Raw genomic sequence first — 27,685 nt, forward strand, 5'->3', positions numbered from 1 at the left:
CCTTGCTAAAAACAAAATCTTTTCCATTTAAAGCGCAAACAATAAAAAAAAAAAAAAAACTGAATATGCAGTAAGGGGAAGCAGGTATATACAGCTACATGAACTCTTTTGGATTTCTGGCTCGGTCACAATCTGTGTGGAATTTGCGTGTTCTCCTCCATTTGTGTATTCTTTATTTCCCACCTTTTAAATGGCCACAGTAGGCATGTGCATGTAAGGCCTGTGAATACCCAGAGACTTATCCAGGGCTGGTTCCTGGCATAGGTCCAGTGTAGCCTGGATTGTGTGAGGCACATTGGAACATTGGTATGGGAGAATTGGAGTTGGATGTAATCAAAATGAACTACCATCTATATATAGAGATATTCTGTCTGTTTGTTATACAATTAATTCCAAACTATGTGGGATAAAACAATGGTTTTACACAAAACTTTATGACCTGTAATGTTCTGAAAATTAAAAAAAAATTCGGAGAGCAGTAATTAAAGCAAAGTGGCCTGTGCTCATGGGTTTATAATGGCAAAGTGATCGCAAAACCAAGTTACATGGCAGAAAAAAAAAAAGAGGAGCAGTAATATCTGCCGAGTGTCAAGCATATTGCCGAGGCTGATTATGTGATGACGAGCACCATAATGGGAAGTAAGAGTATGCAGAGCACCATCACCTCATCGTCAAGTGTGGAATACAGAATGCAAGTATGACAAAGATGTAAGAATGAATGTCGACAAACACACAGAGAGCTTACTGTTGTTTGCATGTAGCCTTTTGTAGGGTCACACACCCCCCCTTTCATAAGACGACAAGATGAACCACACTGACAAGCAAGAAATAATCCTGAATATGGAACAACTGAGCAGAAAACAAACATGACGGCTCACTGGATATAGAATGCAAGAACTCCCCAGACACAGAAATGTATGGCGACATTGAAGATCGTCAAGTAGGCAAAACTTCCAATCGTGTGAAAGCATTGCTTTTACACCCTTGTGTTGATGTTTCTTTGAAGAGCACTACTTGACCAAGTTCCATCAGCGATGTGAAAAATGTCTAGCTGTATATTTTAATCTTGAAAACAAAAGAATCCGCTGCCAAAGTTAGCACTACTAACTCAGAGACTGACTTTGAATCCCAGCACAGTATTCTGGGGCCTCTGTGGAGCTTGTGTTTTCTCCATGTGATCTGTTCAGGCTTCTTCCCATATTCCAAAAGTGGCCATAGGAGGTTGATTTCTAAGTCTACTGTCGTCTGGTGTCCACAAGCTAAGTATGTGTGAGTGAGTGATTGATTGTGCCTTGCAAGGGGCTGCTGCTACATCCAGGATCGGCTCCTGCCTTTTAACTCTGCTGCCAGGTAAGGCTGGCCCCATTGCAGCCCTGAATTGGACTAAGCAGATTCAGAAAATACATAGATGGGCAATTTGGCCTTTTGAAAAGTCAGCTAAATAACAAACTGCACAGTTCTGTTTGTAATAATTCTGATTTGTCTATAGAAAAGACAAATAAACATGATGGAAAAAGAAGGAGGTTGGCACAATCAATCATGACAATAAAGACATTTATTTATCAAATAATGGGTAGCAGGGTGATACATTATTTAGAGCAGCTGACTTTCTGCTCCCGGGTTAAAATGCCAGCCCAGTAACTGTCAATGCAGTTTTCTCACGTTTTCTTTGTAACCTCATGGACTTTTTAAGGATATTCCAGTCTTCTGTCATGATTTAAGAGACCACAGACTGACGCAGACTGGCAACTTTAAACTTGCCTTGTGGAACTGAGTGTAACCAATGATGGAGTGGTGCCCAGTACAGTGTGCTACATCCTGACACCGCAGAGCCGTAGGACTCAGCCTCTTTATTAGAATATCAGGGGAATGAAATGAATGAATGATCATAATTTTGACATTAGTCATTTGTGAAGTCCACATGACAGACAGCTTAGGAGTCAGATGGGATTCTTCATCCTTTTTTTTAAGATCTTCAACACATTTAAACACATTTTCAACACACACTAATCCCTATAAAAAAAACATCTCTCCAGCAACTACAGTAATTATAAGAAAATTATTTAGCATAACCATATTTCATATCAGATAAGGTGTCAGGTTGGGAATGGAGTAGTGGGCAACAGGGGATTCTCTATATGCTATTCTGGGCTACCTGCTGTTGTGTAGCCCTTGTGTATATTAGAAGTCGGGAGTGCAGGAGCACCAGGCACTACCAGAGGGTGCTCCAACAGTATGATCTAACTGCTTCTACATGGCTTCCTTTAGGGGCACCTCTGGAAGCAGCTGATTGATTGAGACTTAAATGCCACTTTCCACCACAGGGCTATTCAACCTGGGAGTTGATTAATTGCTGACATCCACTTTCCTTGCCTACTGATTGGAAAAGTCGATGATGACATCTTCGTAGTCTAATCAGGAAGCAATGTCTTTTTCAATAGATATAACTTGACAAATCTGCTCGAAAGGGACACGCTGACTTGTAAGTGAGTGTTATGGGGGGATAAAAAAAAACATCATTCTGAAGATGATTTAAATAGAAAAGCCAATTGTTTCATTGTTTGCATATGGAATGTGATGAATTATATTTTATTGCACTAGGGGGTTCTGCCCCCTGCTCGTTTTGCTTGCCAACCCCCAGGTTTGGTTAACCGGATATACAATTTAAAGAGATTGTTATTTTCACGGGAATTGTTACATATGCATTATTTTCATTGTGGTCTTGTTTGAAAATAGTTGTAAGTAGGGCATGACTTGAAAGAATCTCATGGCAAAAGTCTCCATCTTGCGTGGCTTGCTTCCAAAAGGTTGTAAGTATGGCGTGACTTGAAAGAATCTCATGGTAAAAGTCTTGCGGGACTTCCTTCCAAAAAGTCTCTTCAAAAAGTCACATCTCGTTACAGGATTACTTCTCGTCTCAAGATTTTTTCATTATAAAAAAAATATATCTTTGCAAATCTGAATCTACAAATGTTAGCTATCCATAAGCTCAACAATATTATTATTGGATACATGAATTTTTTGGGAATAGTGCTAGAGGAAGAAGCAGAATTTTTCTTGTAACATTTAAGATGTGGACTCTTACAAACGACACTTTATTGCTTTCTGAAACAGCCTGCTTTACAGTAAATTGTACCTTGTCTGTTAACAATAGAATTACCAAAATCAACGAAAAAACTTGTAATCTTGGTCCACCTTAAATCCCTTCCCACCACTCCATCAGCGTCTTTTGTTTTATAAATGTGTCGATCAGCACAAGCAGCCTGCTGTCCCATCCCCCGCCTTGATGGAGCTCAGCTCTCCCAGCTAAAGCCAAGGCTCCTTATCGGCGTGAATCTGATGATTTTTTCCCTTTGGTTATATTTTTGAAAAAAGGCGCACATTTATTTGATATTTGGACTAAAGTCTTCATACATTATATACACTTTGTATTAGTATAAAATGGAAAAAGTTTCTGCTTTTGGTATGTGTTCAACATTTCTTGCTTCACATTTCTTTCATTCTACACTTACCCAGATCTTTGTAGACACAGAACATACATGAAATGCATGTATTCTAAATAACGATATACTGTATTATTTACCCTATACAACTCCAGGAACCTCACACGCAGTTAAGGAGCCTTAGCTTGAGCTGGGACAGCAGGATGCTTGTGCTGATCGACACATTTATAAAACAAAAGACGCTGATTGAGAGGTGCGAAGAGATTTAAGGTGGGCCGGAATTACAAGTTTTTTCATAAGCTTCGGTAATTCTAGTGTTAATGCTTTTGTGTTTGCTCAAGAATTAAATAAATGCCTTGACAATTAAAGTGTAAACGCTCTGCAGCATTGTAAATGTAAGGTATAACTTGGCCATGAATGCTTTTGCTGTCATCTTAAATTCAGAACTGATACTTTAACATTAGAATTACCAGAGCCAACAAAAAAAATCCGTAAATCCGGCCCACCTTAAATCCCTTCGCACCTCTCTTTCAGCATCTTTTGTCTTCTAAATGTGTCCATAAGCCCAAGCAGCCTGCTATACTAAACCCCCACCGCCTCAGAACGGGCAAGAAGTTTTTTCATTGGCTCTGGTAATTCTAGTGTTAATGCTTGTTTGGTTCCATAAGCTATGTCTAAGATACATAAGCATGCTTTGTCATTGGCTACCATGTGGTAGCAGCATTTGGAAAAATGATTTTAGTGTTAAGAACCCTGGATAAAGTCAAACAGCTTGATAAGATTTGTAACAGATCTGATCAAGTACAGGAGAAAGAGAAAGCAATGCCAGAGACAGAGATACATCAAAGAAATAGACACCAATTTATGCGGACATCAGAGAACACAATTTATGTATCAGCCCAATTGCTGAATCAAATGCTGCTCAGGAGAATGTCCTCTTTGGACATTTTTGATAACTTTCAGTAAACTTTCCAAGACATATACAGTACGTACATACATATTATATACAGTAATCCCTCGCTATATCGCGCTTTGACTTTCGCGGTTTCGCTCTATCGTGGATTTTATATGAAAGCATAACTAAATATATAACGCAGATTTTTCGCTGCTTCGCGGGTTCTGCGGACAATGTGTCTTTTTACTTCCTGTACTTGCTTCCTCAGTTGGTTTGCCCAGTTGATTTCATAAAAGGGACGCTATTGGCGGATGACTGAGAAGCTAACCAATCAGAGCACGCAGTTAAGTTCCTGCTTGCTGAATGCAGTGATAACTAGGAAGTCTGGTTTCGCTCATTCAGCATCAACGTGTTTCGCTGTGTAAAGAGTTGTGCTCTTTTGTGTTTATCTTTGTGCATAGTCAAGCCCTTCATTATGGCTCCAAAACGATCTGCTACTGCTTCAGGGGCCGTGCCCAAGCAAACGGAAGATGTTAACGATTGCGAAAAGGTAAACGTTTTGGATTTGTTGAAGGCTACAATTCTTTTTATTTAAAAAGTAGGAAAGGAATATAAGATCTACGGCCGCAGTGTCCTTTTAGCCAGGGTGCAAAACAAGTTGTAAGTGGATGTAATAAGGCAGTAGTCTGGATGGAATCTGCTTTAGGGCTTTGGATTGAAGACTGCCAGAAGAAGAACAACGGCAGTGCTACACAATCGCCTGAAGTGGCTCCTTTAAGGGCTGTAACGCTCTCCTTTGTTGTGCAGTAAAATTAAACTCATTGTTATTGGACAAATCATCGTGTCATTGTTGGCGAGTAACCATAATTAATTTTCTACTTACAGTACTTAGTACATGTACGTACGTTTAGTGTCACTGTACACACACATTTACTGTATACTATTTTTGTTGCATTGTATGTATTTATTGCTGGTGGCATGTCTATCGTAATGGCTGTAACGTGATATCGGAGACACTCAATATCTTTAAAATAATATTTAGGTTTTACTGTATATACATAATTTCAATGAATCTTACCTAATATCTAAGAGAATACAAAGGGATTATGCTGTATAACTCTGCGGGGAATATTTATAAACAGTGTGGGAGAGTTTATAAGGGCTTAAAATATATAAAAATAACCATACAAACATATGGTTTCTACTTCGCGGATTTTCACCTATCGCGGGGTTGGGGGGGATTACGGAACGCAACCCCCGCGATCGAGGAGGGATTACTGTATATGCATATATATGAGGGTTAATCAAAAAGTAAAGGCAATTTGAAAATTACACAGTAACCACAACAGATGGTAGCTACCATAACACAACACACTTGCAATGGCTTATAGGTAGTCCGAACATATACAGCACAGCACTCTGCCATTAAGTCTAGTTGAAGCCAAGGCCAAATGAATAAGGATGCTTCATTGTGGGTCTGGATAGTGTGATTTCTTTGGACAGTGGAAGTGAAACCTGCTGAAATTCATCAGAAGAGAAAACAGTATGGGCAATGAAAAGTTTACAAATACGTAGAAAGATTTAAAGCATGAAGAACAAGTGTAACCGATAAAGCATGAGCTGGTTGACCATCAACATCATGCATACAAGCCCACAGTGACAGGGCGAATGCCTTCCTCACAGAAGGCCGACAGATTACATTGTACACTGTTGCTGCACATTTGTATATCAGGTATGGATCTGTACATGTCATAGTGTATGATGACTTGGGGTACCATAAAATTTGTAGAAGATTGGTACATAAACAGCTTACTGATCTGCACAAGCTAATATCCTTTGGTGAATTAAGAACATTTTGTATTGCTTCTTTCTGTTGTGGTTACCCCATAATTTTGAAATTAACTTTACTTTTTGATTTATCCTCATACACACACACACATACATACACACACAGTCTTTTCTATCCATTTACATCCCTCATTCTATTTCAATAAATACCACTTTGATTTTAAATTTCTGTGCTTTATTTTTACAGTATGACTAGAGTGATACAAGTGATTAAGTAAATACAGAGCATCTAGTGTAGGTAAACTGATGCTATTTTTCACTGGGTTAAGCAGGTCGAGGGAAGACATTTCCAAAAGAAGTGAACCTCATGGTAAGACAAAACACATCATTGATTGGTAAGTGGCTTTAACCAAGCTGTGCCAGCCTCCAAATGTCCGAGGGACACTCAAGTGTTGTTTGTACCAAAGCTAGTGGGTCGCTATGTGGAGTACTGAAGAGTGACAGCCAGTATAGGCATCACTCAAACTGTCCTTAAGAGGACAGGGACTTTGTGTATGTATGTGTGTGATTTCTATTTTATTCAAAACATTTAAAATTGTTTTTAAAAGCACCTTTCAAGGTACCCAAGGACATTGTACAATAATAAACATAAAATTAAACAGTCCAATATACAAAGAAAAATAATGAGAACAGTAAAAAACCACACTGAAACGATTTAAGTTCAAATTTAAAAACAGAAAGTGAGGTACATGTACAGAGCTCCAAAGGCAGGGCATTCCATAACTGTGGCCCTGACACACTAAAAGCCCCGTCACCCATAGTATGCAATCTGCACAGTGGAATGGTTAACATCAAGGAGTCAGATGAATGAAGTCAACACGATAGAATATATGGACATAATAAAGAAGACAAGTAAGGTGGGGCTAGACCATGAAGAGCTTTAAAAACTAAAAATTTATATTGGATGTGGAATGGAACAGGTAGCCAGTGGAACTTTAGGAATGTAGGGGTAATATGCTTCCCAGGGTTTTAAATAGATAACCACTCTTGCTGCTGAATTGTTGTATATATTGTAACATATTTAGGTTACGAACACGGATATCAAACAACACTACGTTGCAATAGTCAAGTCGTCAGGTGACAAAAGCATAAACAAGCACCTCAGTTGCAGTAACAGACAGCAACGGACGTAGCCTTGAAATTTGCATAAGGTGGGAAAAGGCAACCTTGGTAATATTATTAATATGAGGATCAAAGGAATAACACTAAAATTTTTAACCTGTTGCAGACAAGGGTATAATAAAACCCAGGATTTTTACTGAGAAACTGTCTACTTTCTTTAGGAAATGCAATAATTAAAGCCTCAGTTTTATCACTGTTCAGTCTGAGAAAGTTTTCAAACAACAAGTGTTTGATGTCAACCAAACAGGCAATCAATACAGGAGGAGGTAATGTTTGCATAAACCCCAAGTGTAAAAAACAAATAAATAAATATATAAATCTGAGTTTCTTCAGCTTAACAATGAAATCGTAGACCATGCTGTCTATTAATGGCACCGAGAGGAAGCATATAAATGATAAAGAGCAGAGGGCCAAGAAATGATCCCTGAGGAACATTATGGAACATATAAGATGGGTACAGACCTAAACTTACCAATGGCCACAAATTGCTGTTGGTCCTTAAAATAAGATTTAAACCATGCAAGGGTATTTCCAGAAATATTTAATCACTAGCCAACTCGTGGTGTACCATACGCCGCATAATCAGGCCGGTTTTTTAATGATTTTTAAGCACAGGGAGAAAATTAACATTTGAAAAATCGGTAATGTAATAAATCAGCAAGAAAAGCAACATTGTAACAATGCACGGAACGAACCAACACACAATTGTCCGTGACTGAAAACTGGCGGATCATCCTCGCGCCTTCTCCTGCCAGACGGAGGAATGGGGGTGCACGGCGCGGAGTGTGGAATGGGAGGAGAGGAGAAGGACGTCCATTCAGCTCTGTCCGTCATGCGGTAGTAGAGAGGTGGGAGGGGGGTCGGTTTTTAAAGACTGCTTACTTCATTGTGCTTTAACCTCAGTTGTAAAGGATTGTTTTAAGGATCGCATGGGATACCCCTCGCAAACTGTTTCACACGCTGCATATGGCGATTCACCTCTGCGAGAAACATACCTCTATGAACAGTCAACGTAGCTCGAATGCATGACATGCACATGACATTAACCTGACCTGCACTGCATGTGGCCTCTACGACAGACGAATATAAATGACGCCATTTTTTCTGTGTCGTCGCGTCCGAGTTGGTGGGCATGGCCCTGCGAGTTGTCATCGTATCCAATGGTCTTGGAGTTGGTGGCCGTGGCTCCTTCCTGCGTGCGCCATAGGTGTCTCACTTGTCGGCGGCTTAGTGAATCCACGCCCCTTCCGGCGTGCTTTCCATGGTTGCCTTGCCTTAGTGAATTATATATACAGCAATCCCTCCTTGATTGCGGGGTTGCGTTCCAGAACCCCGCGATAGATGAAAATCCGCGAAGTAGAAACCATATGTTTGTATGGTTATTTTTATATATTTTAAGCCCTTATAAACTCACCCACACTGTTAACATTATTAGAGCCCTCTAGACATGAAATAACACCCTTTAGTCAAAAGTTTAAACTGTGCTCCATGACAAGACAGAGATGACAGTTCTTTCTCACAATTAAAAGAATGCAAACATATCTTCTCTTCAAACGAGCGCCGTCAGGAGCAGAGAATGTCAGAGAGATAGAGAGAGCGTGACAGAAAAACAAACAATCAAAAAATCAATACGTGCTGTTGGGCTTTTAAGTATGCGCACCGCGATAAAGCAGCCGCAAAGAAGGGAGCAATGTGAAGGTAAGTCTTTTAGCATTTTTTAGAGTAGCCTCCGTATCTTCTAAACAAACAGCCTCTGTGCAAACAGCCCCTCCATCAGGCAGAGAACGTCAGAGAGAGAGCGCGAGATTAAAGCAAACAATCAAAAAATCAATACGTGCTTTCATTTCTTAGAGGAGCGTCCGTATCCTCTAGGCAAACAGCCCCTCTGCTCACACCCCCTCCGTCAGGCGCAGAGAATGTCAGAGAAAGACCGAGAAAAGCAAACAATCCGCTCGGGAAGCACATTGTGTATCATTGAGGAGTTTTAGTTAATATGTAATACGTGCTCTGATTGGGTAGCTTCTCAGCCATCTGCCAATAGCGTCCCTTGTATGAAATCAACTGGGCAAATAGACTGAGGAAGCATGTACTTTAACTTAAAAGACCCATTGTCCGAAGAAATCCGTGAACCAGCGAAAAATCCGTGATATATATTTAGATATGCTTACATTTAAAATCCGCGATAGAGTGAAGCCGCGAAAGTTGAAGCGCGATATAGCGAGGGATTACTGTATATAGATTCTCAAGTCTAAACAAATGAATGTCATGATGTACCACTATCAAAAGCAGCTGTGATGTCTACAAAGATTAAAGGTGTTAAAAGATTATGATCTACTGCGACTAGGAGATGATTATTCACCCTGATGTTTGCTGTCTCTGTACTGTGATTGGCCCTAAAACCAGACAGAAATTCCTCAAACAGGTCATTAGAAGCAAGATGGTCTTTCAAATGGCCTGCAACAGCACAGTCTAGGATTTTACTAAGAAAAGGAAGATTTGAAATAGGTTAATAGTTTTTAAACTCCTCAGGGTCAAGTCCAGGTTTATTGATGACAGGTGCAAGAACAGCTGTCTTTATACTGGCTTGCTCTCTTCCAGCCTAAAGAAACGTATTGATAATACTGGTGACAAAAGTAAGAAGAAAAGGCTAAGAAGCCTTAACCAAAGAAGAAGGCATATGGTCTAGAATACAGGCAGCTGGCCTGGTGATCATGACAAGTTTATGGACTCCAGGATCGTCCAACAATGGGAAACTCGAAAAACAGCTTCCAGTTAAGATAGGAGGTGGACACAGCTTTGTCTGAAGAAGTGGGCCTTTTTTGAAATTCTGAATAAATCAAAGCAATCTTATTATTAAAAAAGGAAAAACATTTCTGAAACAGGTCAAAGGAGGCATTCAAAGGAAAGTTATTTTTAAAGGAAAGTTATTTGCCTGTTGAGGTTGCGAGAGCAGACCAATCTGAAAATGAACTTGGTGTGTTCCACTCTTCCCACGATAACCTACAGTGGGCAAGTGTGTAATAAATATATCCCACCAGACAGGCAGACACAAGTTGTAAATAGGTAGGCCTATCGGAATAAGCAGAATATTTGTTTCCATTTCTGTTTTGTTACTCCTCATGTTAATCCTTTCTTGCATTGATTTTGTTTTTGTTAATAAAAACCTTTTCCATTGCTTTGTTCTCTTTGGCACTTGTTCTGTGTTTTATGACAGATTGTCAGTACTTGCACATACACAAGGCCCACCTCTACAACTTCAGACAAAATCAAACCTGTTTGATTCAGTCTGTACAAGTTGCAGATCAGTTGGGCTGAGTTGCTGGAGATGTCAGGCGACATGACTTATTGTCACATGGGCGTCCTGTGCCTGCCCCCACCTGTGTAAGGTTATGTAGATGAAGTCTACGACTGAAAATTGCTGAAAAACTCATGTAGTGTGACAGGGCCTTTTAGCAGAATGATGCCAGGGCTCATATCATTCCCTTGTTATTAATTCAGCAACAGCATCTCTGAAACATACTATACCAGTAACAGCGCGAATACACTTGACTTGACCATTCAAAATTTTCAACCTCTATCTCTGTGCATTTAGCATTAGTTTGCTCAGAGGTTGATGCGCTTGCTGCCTTCTGAGGAGCTTTTCTTTTCTCCACCCTAGCAGCCCGCTTCTTCTCTTCTTTTGTCGGCATCTTTCCGTGTTAAAACTGATTAGGTCAGTGTTTGTGTTGCAATTACTTAGTACGTTTTCTTTAATTTTTTTACTTAAGCTGGCACTTAAGTCTTCAGTCTACCTCAAGAATGATTTGAGATATGAAGAGGTAGGGGAAGTGGCGGAGATGGTGGTAGGGATGAGAACGGCGTAGCTGTCCTGCTGGCCGCTGCCAACAGTTGACCGTACAATAAAATAAAGTAAAAATAAAAAGTGGAAACACCTTGGAGGTCAATCATCACCCCGAAAGCGGATAGTAGACATCACTTAGTATATGTGTACCAAATTTCAGGTCAATAGTTCAAACGGTTTGTGAGCTACAGGTGATTTAAAATCCTGGACAGACATGGTAGTGTATTATATATAAAGAAAGATAGAGCGTTCTCACCGAGATTCCCTTTCACTCAGGAGTGGTACCCCTGCTGTACTGAAAAATCATAAATAGACAGAGGTGTCTTACTTTTAATCAGATAATTAGCATCTTGCCTTTTTATCAGATGCCAACATTCTATTAATCTCCTTGATTTAGCAAGAAGAAAATGACAATGTTAATAAAGCTCTATCTAATTTTTTATTTGTTGGAAAATGGCTCTTTCTGCACAAGGCATTCTAAAGCACCAATAAATGTCAACAAAGGCAGTGCAAGGGCATAAGAAACATCCTCGTTTTATACTGTGATTCAACACAAATAGCCAATGTTTGCACTTACATTTAAAATTTACATTTATCTTTTTTCTAAAACATTTTTTTTACAAAAGGGTCACCTAAAGTCCACCCATAAATGCCAAATGCAAAACAATAATTCAAAACGTTTTGTATGATTTAAGTGAGAGAGCTGCCAAAGAAATATCTCCAGTTTAAAATAAACAAATCAGCATAAGCCTGTATGAGTTTCCCTCTTTACAAGAGTGCAACTAAAACCTGCCAACAAATCAAAGAAGTACTTTACTCAGATTTATTATAATAGTGAAACCACAGTCAGCCACTTGTGGGTTTACGATCTTGCATTGGTTGGGTAAATTGAATCACAATTAAAGACCCAAAGGCAAATTAAAAAATGACCAACATGATGGTCAGGGGCATGGGGGTGTTTCATGTATGAATGTGCATGTACAGTAAGTGCAGCACATATGGCATGGCACGAGTGGCAGGACAAACACTTCAGGATTCAAAGTCATTGGAGAAAGAATTGCCAAAAAAATGGTATGTGGAGTAAACTACAGGTGGAATGCACAACATTTACCGGTCTAAAGTGTGCCAATGCAATGTCAGAAGGTAGTATGGCAAGTGGAAAGTGAGGCCAAGGCACAATGAGAGCAAGGCATCACTTGAAATACAGGGAACGTTACTATACAATCTCCACTGGAAAAAATGTGCAGGCTAGGAGCCAAATATGAAGAAAGGTACCCTGTGATGGACTGGTAACCATTCCAGGGTTGATTCCTGGATTACTCTCAATCAGGGCTGGTAAATGGGGCCAGACAGTAAAGCGAACGCTTCAGGCGGCACTTTCATAATGGTAGCATTTTCATGTTTTATTTCTACTCTGCTTCTGTCACTGTAAAAATAATAACTATCACTAAGATAGAAAAGAGAAACAGCACACAGAATTGACAGTTCAGTCTTTGAGGTGTGTCAATTGTTTTATTTACGTCAGGCTGCTCCACAACAATTCGGACATCTCTGTTGCTCTGGCCATCGGGAATGCCTCCATCCGGCTTTGTAACAGAAGCTGTCTCTTTTCCTCCTTTGCTGTTTTTAATCCCCTGTAACAACCACATTTGCCATCTTTCTCTACCTTTCTCTTATTTCCAATGCAACGTTCATTCATTGCTCCCTCACTGGATTCCAACAAAGAAATATCCCCTGGGTTGCCCAAATTCTGAAATTAATCAGTTCAGGGTACTTTCTGGAAAAGGCCATAACAGAAGGTCTGTAAAGCTGCAGGCAAACAGTTCATTCCAACTAAACTTTTATCAGTCTGCTTAGATATAGGAACAGCTTTGTCACATTCAAAAATTTACTTTGTGACATCAATTTGTGTCCTCATGGCCTCTCACTGGTTAATCCACTAATAGAAGCCTGTTTGTGATTTGATGGTTCATCACTTGAACATTATTACTTTTGTTTGCTTAATGCTACTATAATATCCACGTAAGAAATGATTATATCACACAAAAGACTGGAATAACCCCTCTGAGATCCAAGCATATTTATTCATTTATAACAACAGGGTGGCAAACCTCTACACTTGCCAGAAACTTCTCCTTTGTTAGTGGTAATGGGTACACCAGCAAAGCAACCATCATGGAATGCCCCATCCAATTGTCTTTCCTAATTACATTAATTTTTACTCTTTATCACTTTTCCTCTCACTCCGCTCACAGGCCCTCTCCAGTTGAACTGATTCTCTATTAAATTCACTTTAACGTGTCTCCACTTCTGGCAAAGACAAACCTTTAACTCCAAGACACTGATGATGCAAAGCCACAATACTAAATCATTGTTGTTAATTCATCTGCCACTACACACTCCTAATGGCTGAGGGGTCATTATGGATCAATGGCTGAAAAGTGAGGCTTTGAAACATTAATCCCACGGCGATGAATTTGAACATTAGTGTTTTTCACACAAATACAATACATATCGCAAAATAAATGAGGTAATTGTAAAGAAGAATTTATACTAGGAAGTGATTATTAGCAGGAGGTGGTCTGCTCTATCGGTACATTTAACACAGTGTTCCAAGCTTTAAATCGTGGAAGTGGAAAGATGGATGTTAAACATGGATGGAAATGAGATAATTGCAATTGTGAGGAGGAGGCAATGAAAGATGTTTAGGGAGTTGTCTCTTAATTCAACTACTAAAGTACTAAAGCAAGGGTTCTCAATCTGTGACCTAGACGAGCAGATGGATGTTACTGACTTGCAATCATAAATCATTTGTATTTGTCAATTTCTCTGCATGTTTATGTTTAGCAGATGTGTAAAACCACATTATATACTGTATAAAGGCTCATAATCACTCTGTAATTTGTGTGTCAAATCAATTTATTAGACACTTTACAATGCCTCAGAAGTAATGTTTGGGGACTGTTATGCATAAAAGTAACTTCATTACATTACCCATTACCTACAAAAAGTAGTAACTAAATGTACTCACCTATACAGTGGTGTGAAAAACTATTTTTCCCCTTCCTGATTTCTTATTTTTTTGTATGTTTGTCACACAAAATGTTTCTGATCATCAAACACATTTAACCATTAGTCAAATATAACACAAGTAAACACAAAATGCAGTTTTTAAATGATGGTTTTATTATTTAGGGAGAAAAAATCCAAACCTACATGGCCCTGTGTGAAAAAGTAATTGCCCCCTGAACCTAATAACTGGTTGGGCCACCCTTAGCAGCAATAACTGCAATCAAGCGTTTGCGATAACTTGCAATGAGTCTTTTACAGTGCTCTGGAGGAATTTTGGCCCACTCATCTTTGCAGAATTGTTGTAATTCAGCTTTATTTGAGGGTTTTCTAGCATGAACCGCCTTTTTAAGGTCATGCCATAGCATCTCAATTGGATTCAGGTCAGGACTTTGACTAGGCCACTCCAAAGTCTTCATTTTGTTTTTCTTCAGCCATTCAGAGGTGGATTTGCTGGTGTGTTTTGGGTCGTTGTCCTGTTGCAGCACCCAAGATCGCTTCAGCTTGAGTTGACGAACAGATGGCCAGACATTCTCCTTCAGGATTTTTTGGTAGACAGTAGAATTCATGATTCCATCTATCACAGCAAGCCTTCCAGGTCCTGAAGCAGCAAAACAACCCCAGACCATCACACTACCACCACCATATTTTACTGTTGGTATGATGTTCTTTTTTCTGAAATGCTGTGTTCCTTTTACGCCAGATGTAACGGGACATTTGCCTTCCACAAAGTTCAACTTTTGTCTCATCAGTCCACAAGGTATTTTCCCAAAAGTCTTGGCAATCATTGAGATGTTTCTTAGCAAAATTGAGATGAGCCCTAATGTTCTTTTTGCTTAACAGTGGTTTGCGTCTTGGAAATCTGCCATGCAGGCCGTCTTTGCCCAGTCTCTTTCTTATGGTGGAGTCATGAACACTGACCTTAATTGAGGCAAGTGAGGCCTGCAGTTCTTTAGACGTTGGCCTGGGGTCTTTTGTGACCTCTTGGATGAGTCATCCCTACATTGTTGGGGTAATTTTGGTCGGCCGGCCACTCCTGGGAAGGTTCACCACTGTTCCATGTTTTTGCCATTTGTGGATAATGGCTCTCACTGTGGTTCGCTGGAGTCCCAAAGCTTTAGAAATGGCTTTATAACCTTTACCAGACTGATAGATCTCAATTACTTCTGTTCTCATTTGTTATTGAATTTCTTTGGATCTTGGCATGATGTCTAGCTTTTGAGGTGCTTTTGGTCTACTTCTCTGTGTCAGGCAGCTCCTATTTTTTTTTTTTTATTTATTTATTAATTTTATTACAATCAATACATAGCAATCAAGTTTTACAAAAAAAGAATTATGCTAAGAACAGATCGATCCCCACCCTTGAGAGAGAGAGCAAGCCAAACGGTGTAAAATTTAAGGCTTTTAAAAATACCTAAATCAACAAATTCTCTGTGCTTTATAAAATCATTTCAAAATATTACTGATTAGATCCTGCCATGTTTTGAAAAAAGTCTGCACAGATCCTCTAACTGAGTATTTGATTTTTTCCAATTTTAGATAATATAACACATCAGTTTCCCACTGACTTAAAAGAGGAGAGTTTGGGTTCTTCCAGTTTATCAGAATAAGTCTGCGTGCCAACAGTGTAGTGAATGCAATCACAATTTGTTTGTCTTTCTCCACTTTAAGACCCTCTGGAAGAACCCCAAACACAGCTGTTAATGGGTTAGGAGGGATTGTGAGTCCAAGACTGTCTGAGAGGTAATTAAAAATTTTTGTCCAGAATAATGTTAATTTGGAGCAGGCCCAGAACATGTGACCTAGTGAGGCTGGGGCTTGGTTGCAACGTCGCAGGTTGGATCATGCCCCGGAAACATTTTGAGAGTTTTAGTCGAGACAGATGTGCTCGATATATAATTTTGAGTTGTATAATTGTATGCTTTGCATATGGAGCTTGAGTGAATTCTCTGCATTGCTACTTTCCACTCCTTTTCTGATATATTAATTGAGAGGTCATTTTCCCAGTGTCCTCTTGGATCTTTGAAAGGAAGGGATTGTAAAAGGATTTTATATATTGTAGAGATGGAGTCTAACTCCTTGAAATTGAGCAATAATTTTTCCAGCGTGGATGAGGGTGCAAGATGAGGAAAATCTGGAAGGTTCTGTTTAACAAAGTTCCTGATTTGAAGATAGTGAAAGAAATTTGTAGCTGGAATGTTAAATTTGGAATGTAATTGTTCATAGGATGCAAAGACGTTGTCTATATAAAGATCTCTAAGCAAGTTAATTCCAAATTTTTCCAGATATTAAAACTGCATATGTTTGTGAGGGTTGAAAGAGGTGGTTCTTTTGCAGGGTGCCACAGAAAGAAGCTTCTCCGTCTTAAAATGCTTTCTACATTGGTTCCAGATTCTAAGTGAGTGGAGCACAATTGGGTTATTAGTGTATTGCCGATAACGTGTGTTTATTGGAGCACAAAGCAAGGAATACAAAGAAGTACTGCAGGATTTTACTTCTATTGCGGTCCATGCCTGTGTATGTTCTTCTATTTGTGTCCAGGTTCTTATCGACTGTATATTTCCGCCCAGTAATAAAACTGGAAGTTAGGTAGAGCCATGCCACCTTCTGCCTTTTGTCTTTGTAGGGTCGCTCTTTTGATGCGTGGATGTTTAGAATTCCAAATAAATGAGGTTATTGTTGAATCTAATTGCTTAAAGAACGATTTATTAATGTATATTGGTATGTTTTGAAATAAAAAGGAGCTTAGGAAGAATATTCATCTTAACAGTGTTAATTCTTCCAGCTAGTGTGAGATGAAGGGTTGACCATCTATGCAAGTCTTGTTTAATTTTTTCCATACAGACGAAAATTTTGTTGATAAAGAGCTTTATGTTTACTTGTGATGTTTACCCCGAGGTATTTAAACTGTTCTGCAATGATAAAAGGAAGGGTGTCTAATCTAATATTATATGCTTGCGAATTCACCGGAAAGAGTACACTTTTATTCAGATTAATTCTGAGACCAGAGAGCTTTTGAAATTCTGTGAGTGCTGCTAAGACTGCAGGCACAGAATTTTCTGGGTCCGATATATACAGTACCATGTCATCTGCATATAATGAGATTTTCTGTTCCAGTCCTTCTCTGCTAATCCCCTTTATCTGATCAGTATTTCGACAATGTATTGCCAGTGGTTCAATGGCAATTGCAAACAGCAGTGGTGACAAAGGGCATCCTTGTCTTGTGCCACGCTCTAGTTTAAAGTAGTCTGAGCAAATGTTATTGATGCAAACTGAAGCTTCTGGGTTAGTATACAGTAATTTAATCCATGCACAAATGTTCGGGCCAAACCCAAACTTCTCCAAAATAGTAAAAAGGTATTTCCATTCAATCATGTCGAATGCTTTTTCTGCATCCAATGATAATAATATTTCTGGGGTGTTTGATTTAGTTGGTGAGTATATTACATTAAACAGGCGTCGAAGATTTGAAGATAAGTGTCGGCCCCTAATAAATCCAGTTTGGTCTTGTGATATTACTGAGGGGAGCACTTTCTCCATCCTTCTAGCTATGATTTTAGAGAGTATTTTAACGTCGTTATTCAGAAGTGAAATTGGTCTGTATGATGCACATTGTAATAAGTCCTTATTTTGTTTTGGAAAGACAGTGATTAGTGCTTGGCAAAGGTTTGTGGAAGAGATTGGTTATCTCTGGCTTCTGTAAATGTTGCTAATAGGAGGGGAACTAGCTGAGCAGAGAATTTCTTGTAAAACTCTGCAGGGTAGCCGTCAGGGCCTGCTGCTTTTCCACCTTGGAGTGACTTTATAGCATCCAGTAATTCTGATAATGACAGAGGTTTATCGAGCTCCTCCACACTAATAGCGTCAATTTGTGGTATCTGTAATTTATCCAGAAATGCATTAGATTGTATATTGTCTTCTTTAAACTCAGTAGTATATAGGGATTTATAGTAGTCTCTAAAAGTGTACATTATATTTTTGTGTTCGATGATTTTATCTCCGTTCGTGTTAGTAATTACCGAGATTGCACTATGTACATCTTGCTTGTGAATTTGTTGCGCTAAAAGCTTATTAACTTTCTCCATGTTCATAATAATGATGTCTGGATTTGTAAATTAGTTGTTCGGTTTCTTTAGTTGTCAAGAGGTTTAATTCTGAATGTAGAGCCTGCCTCCTCTTATGTAGAGTCTCGCTTGGTAGTCTGGCATGTTCTTCATCTATTTTAGTAATTTCGCTTTTATCTCTGCTACTTTCTTCGCTCGGATTTATTTCTGTGGGAAAGATATGAGATAATCTGTCCTCTTAAGAAGGCCTTAAGAGTTTCCCAGAGTATTCCTGCAGAGATCTCAGGGGATGTATTTGTCTCTAGAAAGAATTCAATTTGTTTGGATATAAATTCAGTACAATTCTCGCCAGCTAATAGAAGCGGATTGAGACGCCATCTGTGGGGTGAGTGTATGGGGCTTAGTAATTTCAGCTCCAAGATCATCGGAGCATGGTCTGAAATAACAATAGCATCGTATTTACAAGATTTAATCTTAGGCAAGAAGTTATTATCTATAAAGAAGTAATCAATCCTTGAGTAGCAATGATGTACTGGTGAGTAGAAAGAATATGTTCTTGAATTTGGGTTTAAAACCTCCAGGGATCTGATAAGTTGTGATCAGTTATAAACTTTGTAATTATCTTTGCGGTGTTAGTTGCCGTTCCCCCTGTGGAGGAAGTCTTATCTAAAAGTGGATTTAGAACACAATTAAAGTCCCCAGCCATTATAAGTTTATGAGTGTTCAGATTGGGAATGGATGCAAATAAATTTTGTATAAATTCCTTATCATCAACATTAGGTGCATAAACATTTATCAAAATCATTTTACAGTTAGATAAGTCTCCCATGACCATCACATATCTCCCTTCAGGATCCAATACTACATCTGATGCTACAAATGGTACTGTTCTATGTATGAGAATTCCCACCCCTCTAGTTTTCTTTGTAAAACTAGAATGGAACATTTGGCCAGTCCAGTCTTTTTGCAGCCGGAACTGATCCTTACTTAGTAAGTGGGTTTCCTGTAAAAATACTATTTTAGCATTTAGACCTGTTAGGTGAGAAAGTACTTTCTTTCTCTTTAATTCGTGATTCAGGCCTTTAACATTCAGCTCCTATTTAAGTGATTTCTTGATTGAAACAGGTGTGGCAGTAATCAGGCCTGGGGGTGGCTACGGAAATTGAACTCAGGTGTGATACACCACAGTTAGGTTATTTTTAACAAGGGGCAATTACTTTTTCACACAGGGCCATGTAGGTTTGGATTTTTTTTCTCCCTAAATAATAAAAACCATCATTTAAAAAACTGCATTTTGTGTTTACTTTTGTTATATTTGACTACTGGTTAAATGTGTTTGATGATCAGAAACATTTTGTGTGACAAACATGCAAAAGAATAAGAAATCAGGAAGGGAGCAAATAGTTTTTCACACCACTGTATATAGCAAAGTTGACAGACCAAATCACTCACTGATCCATTAAAAACAAACCCTATTTCGTGTTTACTGAAAAAGCTGAACTTTTTCAGGACAGTATATTTAGGTCGGCAGGTATCCACTAAGAACTTAAATTTCAACAGATCAATATTTAAGGGTTAAAAAATGTCTTCCTCCTCCACTTGAAGACCTTGTCAAGTCAAACTAACTGTCTATTAACATACCTATAGCAAATAATTAGAACACAACTAAACAGATACTGTATTAATAGATTTCTGTTACTGGACTGCACAGATGTCCATCCAACAGGTTTGCTTCTTGCCTTACACCCAATGTTGTCATGATAATCACTGACACTAAACTGGGCTGATTAAGTTTACCTCTCAGGTCAAACAATATTTTGTATTCTTACAGCTTTTATTTACTTCTTTTCACTGGATTGCATGCTACACTCTCTTCTTAAAAACAGCTCAAATTGCTGCGGATGAAACCAGAAGCTCAATTTTTTTTTTTTTTTTTAATTCTTTTACTCGCCCAACTACATCTAAGTTTATACACAATTGTTCACAGTCTTCCTCTTATGGAATATCGAGTACAAAAAAAAGTTCAGTCCATCTTCATACCAGTCAGTAAGAACATTGACCATTTATTGACTTAATTATTAGGAATCACATAGAGGCATCAATCAGTCTGAAACACACACACACACCTTTTAAATGTGGGGGATACTGAGTAATGATAAACAATGTGCCATTCTGTTATCCTACTGGAATTCAGACATTGGCATAAGTTGACAGGCTGGGGAAAAGCCAGTCTGATGTTGTGCAGTTTAGAAGAGGTCTTATTCGCTGAGCGGAAAGTTTTGTGTTTAGCTCCTCAGGACACCTTCTTTGTAATCCTAAGTGTTCCTTTCATAAGTCAGCAGCCTTGTTGGCAGCTGCCTCAGTTTAGCTTCTCCTTTAGTTCAGCTTACCGAGGATGACTGCTTGTGCTCTCAATGTCCTGAGTTTGTGTCTCAATTCTGCTGTCTGGGGGAGGATAGCAACTGTGAATGGAAGCGACACCCTGAGCAAATTCAGCAGCACAGACACGGGTGGTTCAGAAAAAGGAGTTAAGTGACAAAAAATAAAGTGAAATTTAAGAGGTGGCAAATCCATGTTGTCATTTGAAAGCATACTTATGCATTTGCCAAATGTTTGTGCATTTTTAGAGGAGGATTTAAAAATAATAAAGGAAAACTGACAAAACAATAGGTTTCTCACCCATGCTATAAGTAAGAAATTCACAAATGCATAGCAAACTTACCATATTAAGCATGATACGGTATATGTGCATGTGACAATAAGGAAAACAAATTACAGAACAAAACTTCAAAGTCAGCTCACTTACCTCTGAGACTTTTCGTTCATGGTGTTAACTCCCTGCAAATTTGACAGAGGCGTCCTGGGACTTTTTCGCGTAATGCCTAACAGTGAAAGGAGGAATTTAAATAAAAAAAGGATAAAAAGATATAGAAACAATTAGTTCAGCTTTCAGAAAGCAACATTATTGTTTTAAGTTAAAACGTGTGCACACTTTTGAAAATCAACAACAAAAGATAAAATTACATTTCATGGCTTTGTTTGGATGACATGAATCAAACATGCAACAAAATTAAAGAAAAAAAGATTAATAGTTATTAAATCATCAATAATTTCTTTGATTTGCCATTCATAGTTCAGCTGAAGATTGTTTTGTTTCATTTAAATAACAGTATTGAACAGTCATTTTTTACCAAGGCAGCACATTTTATATACATTGAGTAAGATTAAAAGGCCAAACATCAGGGATATTCGCCGCAGCCACGCAAATTCAATCGTGTAAACAACTGGGGTGTGTAACTGAGAACACTTGGTGAAAGGCAAGCATCTTTAAATAGCATCATGAACAAAGTAGCAAAAGAAATGCTTGAAATACTGCAAGGGAAAAAAAAAACACGAGAGTTGTAATATTTTTTGAAATATGGCAAGAAGGTATCTGCATTTAAAATCAGAAATTTGATCTAATTCCCATTTGACCTTCATTATCCACCTCTGCCACATATCTTTAGTGTATGGCACCAAGACGCGTTACACTCAAGTTCTTTCTCAGACATGGAGGTGAACTACTGGTCTCTGCAGCACTTAAAAGAGATGTTAAGTTATAGACAATGTGAATGGGGTACAGTATAGCTGATACAAAGTTTGATAGGATATTTGCGAATTTGAGTGATGTGCTTGAAAACAGAAACAAACAGATGACTTCAACACTAAAACAATATGCCACCTTCAAGGAAATGAGACCACATTAAACAATGAAGTGAAACAAATATATAAAATCTGTCCTTCCAAATTATGATTTACACTGCAGTTCTTAAGCAAAGCTTAGATAAATCATCCAAGATGTTTTATACATTGTAACAAACATCTTGGCAGGTACATGCGACTCAAATAAAGATAAACTGTACAGAGATGACTGAATGACAAGACGCCACTTATAGCATATCCCTATCTCAAGCCTGCGTCTCCAGTTCAAACCTTATCTACAATATATGGGAGGGCAGTCCAGTAAGACACACAGAGAAATTCCTACCATACAGAATCTTTTATTTAGATATATTTACCAGCATTGCAAGTTAAATTAGATCATTAGGAATTATGGCTTCTCATTTGAAGAATACAAAATGCAACAGCAGATGCAGATATTGTTCCTAAAGAAATTTACAGAATATCAAATATCTAATGTGTTACATGTTACATGCATCAAATTAATGCCAAAGAATTAAACAAAAGGCTGAATGAACAGGAGCAGCATCACAACATTTTCATCCATCTAAAGTTGAACAAGTGAAGGTTTGATGAGGACAATGCTTACATACTGTTTGTAAAGTCTGCAAAGTTCTCAGAACAAAATTATAAATGACTGCCTGGACCAGCCGCAAATCATTTATTGCAGACATAATTTACAAAATTGTGCTCCTCTGAAGTGTAGTACATTTAATTATTTTTAACATGAGTCGTTCATGTCTTTTTCAGGAGTTCAGGAAGATGGAGTGCTGTCACCAATCTCATTGTGAGCAGATACAAGAGAAGCTCCCTGAATATCACAACGGTCCTTTCACTCGGCAAGATACACTACACATTTGCCTGCTCTGTGGGAATGTGTTTGACACCTTGAGGTTGGTCTTCTGCTGGTAGGAAAGATCCAAACTCATTACGCCAGTTTTAAGTGAGGTTAAAGTAAGAATCTGTTACAAGTAACTTTCAGTGACACAACACCCATGACACTAAAGGATTTCAACAGCAGTCCACTGGAAGTAGTGGAGCACCCCTCAGCATGCCAAGTCACAGTTTATTCATTTTATGAATATTAAGTTGGAGAAATACCAACCAAGGCTTTAGTTTCAATCATTAGAGAAATTCCAGCCACAGTGGATAGGACACAAACCTGCTACAGTATCATCACATGATGTCAACAGATAAGTACTGAGCAGTCATTCAATTTACTAGACTTATTTTACAAAGATGATCAGCCTCACTACATTCTGTAACACTTTGTAACTGATAATCCTTCCTTGGTGTTCTCTTTGTCTTTCAGTATTTTATCTTACCACAAAGCGGCCATGTTTGATTGATATTGAAGTGCAAAAATCTGAGGTGATTTTTGACAGTTTTCTGTTTGACACATTTCAAAACATTCCTCAAGACAAGTAAAGTGTTGCCAGGTCTCTGGAGATCATCTTATGCCACTTCTTTGTGGATGTTTGAATTATTCAGTTCGTTTTTTTTACCGCAGCCTAAACTTCAGACTTGATTAATAATGTCAGATTACAAATTCATGCTTTCATCCAAAAAGTTTAACCCAAATCCAAAACTGAATAACTGAATTAAGCTAAGCATAATGAAGAAAACGTTATTATACAAAAAATGTGCAGAATAAGCAGTGCGACTGATTTAAAAAGATGGCATACCTTATTACATGCAGACATTTTTCACAGAGTGAAAGGGCACTACATAAAAGCTAACTATCTCCAAATGACCACGACTACTCTTGAAAGCGCTGCGCTAACATTCTAAGCAGTGGAACAAATGTGATGTGAGATGAAATGAGAACAGAAGAATGGTTTAAAAGTGGGACAAACCAACTGGAGGGGTGATGAAGGGCCGGGTGACACTGTAAGAGCATTGTGCAGTGGTGAGGCATAACCCTATACAGCTACAGTAAATATTCCTACACAAACCTGTTGCTTGCCAAGCAGACAAAAAGGATTACAGAGGGAGCTGAAAAATGAATAACACGGCCAACTGAGCCAAGGTAATGTTCCTGTGCCTTGGGAAGCGGTTCTTTTGTGTGGGCTGGTGACAGCGTCACTGAGGACAGCAGGTTCACTCATGATACAAGTTACTTTTTTCCTCCATGACTATGCAGGAGGGAAAAAAAAAAAGGAAAAACCGCAGATTTTCTGGTTTGTATCAAAGCATGGAACCAAATGATGTGCTCATGATAGAAATTCATAAGTCAGTAATTTGCCACTTTTATGAGGAATACTACAATCAATAATGTCACAAGTTTGACACCTTGCTGAGTCTATGTTCTAATGATGAATTTGGGACCAACTAGTAGTTGATTGTGTAGGTTGATCTGCATGCCCTTGGAAGAACACAATCTGGGGGTCTCCACTATACTTTCAAATGACAATATTTACGGTGCTTTACTTTCATTTATTATAGCTCACATTTAATACACGTATCAGCAGATTTAATTAAAACAAGAATGCACAGAAATGCATGTGTCAGATTGTGTCAAGAGAAAAAAACAGAGGATGATGATGAAGATGATGCGTCTCATGCCTTTTTTCCCTTATTTATTCACTTATTTGTTTTTAAAGTAGTGGAGGAGAAAGCGATATGGTTTCAGCAATTAATCCAGTGTTGTTATTTTCAAACAGTGGTGTTACTGTCCATGCTTCCAGACTTACTGGGCTGAGTCTGGACACAAACACTATTAGTAGTAAAATGGGTAGGAGACCCCATTTCTCATGCAGATCTGGTTATTAAGTAACAGACAGAGGAACAAATGGGTGGAATTGGAGACCAACTACATTCACTTATGAACCAAGAGCTGAACTTTGGAGCCTGATGTATTTCAAAAAGATTAATGCACACTATAGATGATTTTCCAAATGGCCCCTCATTATCATTAAAAAAATGTGAAGCTTATCAGAATATGTAAAAGTATATGCGTTGTTTACTCATTCTGACTCTATTATAATGCAATTCCAAATTACAGAGTATTGCAAAAAACATTTTTGTAACTTAAACTTAACTATTAGCATGTTGAGGGAGAATAAAAAATGCTAAATAAAAGATATTAGTACTAAAAACAGCCTTCACTTTAAAACAGTAATTTCAAATGTGTACAGAAGACTAGCATTGTTTGGGTTCTTAATATCTCAATAATTGGGTAAATGGCTTCTTAAAGTCAGCCTATCTATAAACTTTATTGGTATCACACTATAGCACAAGATGATTATAAAAAAACACACATCTTTCTTAACAAATCATGAGCAAAACTGCCTTGAGGAGGTTTTTATGTGGGATGGCAAATGGTTCTGAGATGCTGTAAGGGAACGGGGAAGAGAGAGTTCAAAAGAACTGGGCCTTGTCATTTAGTGTTCCTTCTGCATAAACGTGAATGCTATTGGTCTCCATGTCCGTCTGAGTAAGTGGAATGAGGAGAGAGGATTGTGGAAGGGATTGTGGGATTGAAGCCTTACTGTACTTCTCCTCCTTGCACCTCTGCAGGATCTCTAAGCTTCTCTGATGAACTGGGTGATGCAGAAAGCTAAAACTATCCACATTTTTCAAAATGGGACACGGTACTGCATCATCATGCCCTTGGGAAGCAAAATAAAAAAAAGATAAAAAAGAGAGAAGAAAAGATTAAAAGAGAAATGAGAAAGATCTACAAGAAGAACATCTTTAAAGCTTGAAGAAAATGAAATCTACAGTTAAAATGAGCAAATTCAAAATACACTGTGTGAATGAACCCGTTAACTTTGTAATGAATCAGGACAAGGATTATGCTGCTAACTGCTGCAGTACATTTCAAATTAAAACCATTGTTAGTGAGAATCTGATAAGCAGGCAGTGTAATATCTAAATATCAACACTGATCGCCAATTAGATGAAGGCTGATGAGACACAGTGAACTGCTACCATTGCTTTAAGAGACCAATTTGTTACCTTCAGACATTTCAAAATGAACTGATGAAATAATGACATCCATAAAATAATGACTTTACAAATTTTAAAAATGAAACTAATATTTATACAATATTAAAATGTATTTGTTACATTATGGCAACCTTTTGATTAATAAATAAATATTACCTTGAGTTTCTGCTTAAGGTTGAAGATACATTCAAGTTATAGCTTAAGCAATCTAAACACTTATAACATATTCTATATAGGTACACTAACAAAAATATAAAGCCTGTTTAATAACATTACATTCACCAAATACTGCATTAGTTTATCTCAATTTTGAACTCAATAAGTATGTAATTAAAAACAATTTAACATTTAAAATAAGTAGTACACATGATTTACATAAAATGGATCAAAAGAGCTAAAATGATAAAATAAAGAGCAAAGACATTAAACAGGGCTACAGTACGATAGCTGACCATGTGCCTTAATCTCCCAAAGGTCATGTGAAATGACAATTTCCCTTTTGAGGATTAACAAAGTATATGCAATTAACAAACATATTCCAAATTATTCAAACATCCATCCATCCTTTTGAGAGGTGATATGCTGGTTTGATGAACACTGCAACACAATTTGCTAATGAGACAACGGCATGAATTTTTCAGTATGACTGGAAGTTTGTGTCGGTCACAATAAACTGACCCACTGTATCTTTTGGCAAAACTTATCCAACATCAACAAGAAAAGTAAAGCTGTGACACATAAGATCTTTAACAATAAGAAGAGACCATTCGGTGAATCAAGCTTATTTATTTGTTTAGCTAACAGCTAAGCTGCCCCAATATCTCATCCATACACTTTTCAAAGTTTCTGCTTCAACTACACGATTCTGTAGTTTATTCCTGACTCCCACAACTCTCTGTGTAAAGAAGTGCTTCCTGGCTTCAGTCCTTCATTTACACTGGTGTCCTTGAGGACAAGATTCTCCAAAGCAAAGCCAATGGAGGCTGTACAAGAGCCTGGTGCCCAGGGGATTCATTAGACTCAGCCAGGCTGTCATGTGAAATTACCACCTACAAGGCAAAATATGTGTGGCCATACAGGTGACAGACCTCTTTGAGCAGACCCAGACTAAGTAAAAAGTGCTCTTTAAACTTGGAACAGAAGTTATTGGGTTGGTTAGGAGCTGGAGCTTGTGCAGTAGCTTAAAAAACAGTGGATAGATATAGTTGGAATCACAAAAAGAACTGACTGTAAAAATGGACTTCTTGAAAGTCGGTGGCCTCTTTATTACACTGAAAAATACTACAGAACAGCTGTTGGGTGGGTTTAGGGATACCCTAAAGTCCCACCAGGGTGCTCTGGATGAGACGGTTGTGGAATTAAATTATACCAGCAATCATTCTTAAATGTTCATGTAGTTTTTTCCATTTTATTATAATACACACAACCTTTTGGAGACCCTGTGATTTATGGAAGTAAACACTCAAAAACAAACCACAGGAGATACAGTAAGTGTATTAACAAGGAATGTAAAAGGGTTCAATCATCCATCAATAAAAGACAAAGACTGATGTACCTGTAAAAGCAATTTTCTTACTCATTTATCCATTTCAGGTTTAATTTGTAATTTCTTACTTTTTTGTGTTTTTGCAGAAGAAAAAAAACAAGCACAAAACCACTTTTAGTAGGTCCCTGAGTCACAGATACTGTCGAACATTCAGTCTGAAAGGACACTGAACTGATGTGGTTATTG

General features: G+C 38.2%; 1 protein-coding gene across 7 annotated transcripts in view; it reads right to left on the reverse strand.

Annotated features, from left to right (window-relative positions):
• Positions 1 to 27,685, reverse strand: part of myo9aa (myosin IXAa) — a 470,016-nt gene that overhangs the window by 83,201 nt on the left and 359,130 nt on the right. For 6 of the 7 annotated variants that reach the window (XM_039773456.1, XM_039773460.1, XM_039773454.1 and 3 more), the window contains 2 exons: positions 25,494 to 25,613; positions 21,089 to 21,164 (listed from right to left, as the gene is read on the reverse strand). In XM_039773456.1, coding sequence (XP_039629390.1) covers positions 21,089 to 21,164; positions 25,494 to 25,613 — 196 coding nt within the window. The remainder of the gene's footprint in view (positions 1 to 21,088; positions 21,165 to 25,493; positions 25,614 to 27,685) is intronic. The other variant, XM_039773459.1, reaches the window with a different exon arrangement.

Source organism: Polypterus senegalus, chromosome 12 (assembly GCF_016835505.1).
Source record: "Polypterus senegalus isolate Bchr_013 chromosome 12, ASM1683550v1, whole genome shotgun sequence".
NCBI classification, from domain to species: domain Eukaryota; kingdom Metazoa; phylum Chordata; class Cladistia; order Polypteriformes; family Polypteridae; genus Polypterus; species Polypterus senegalus.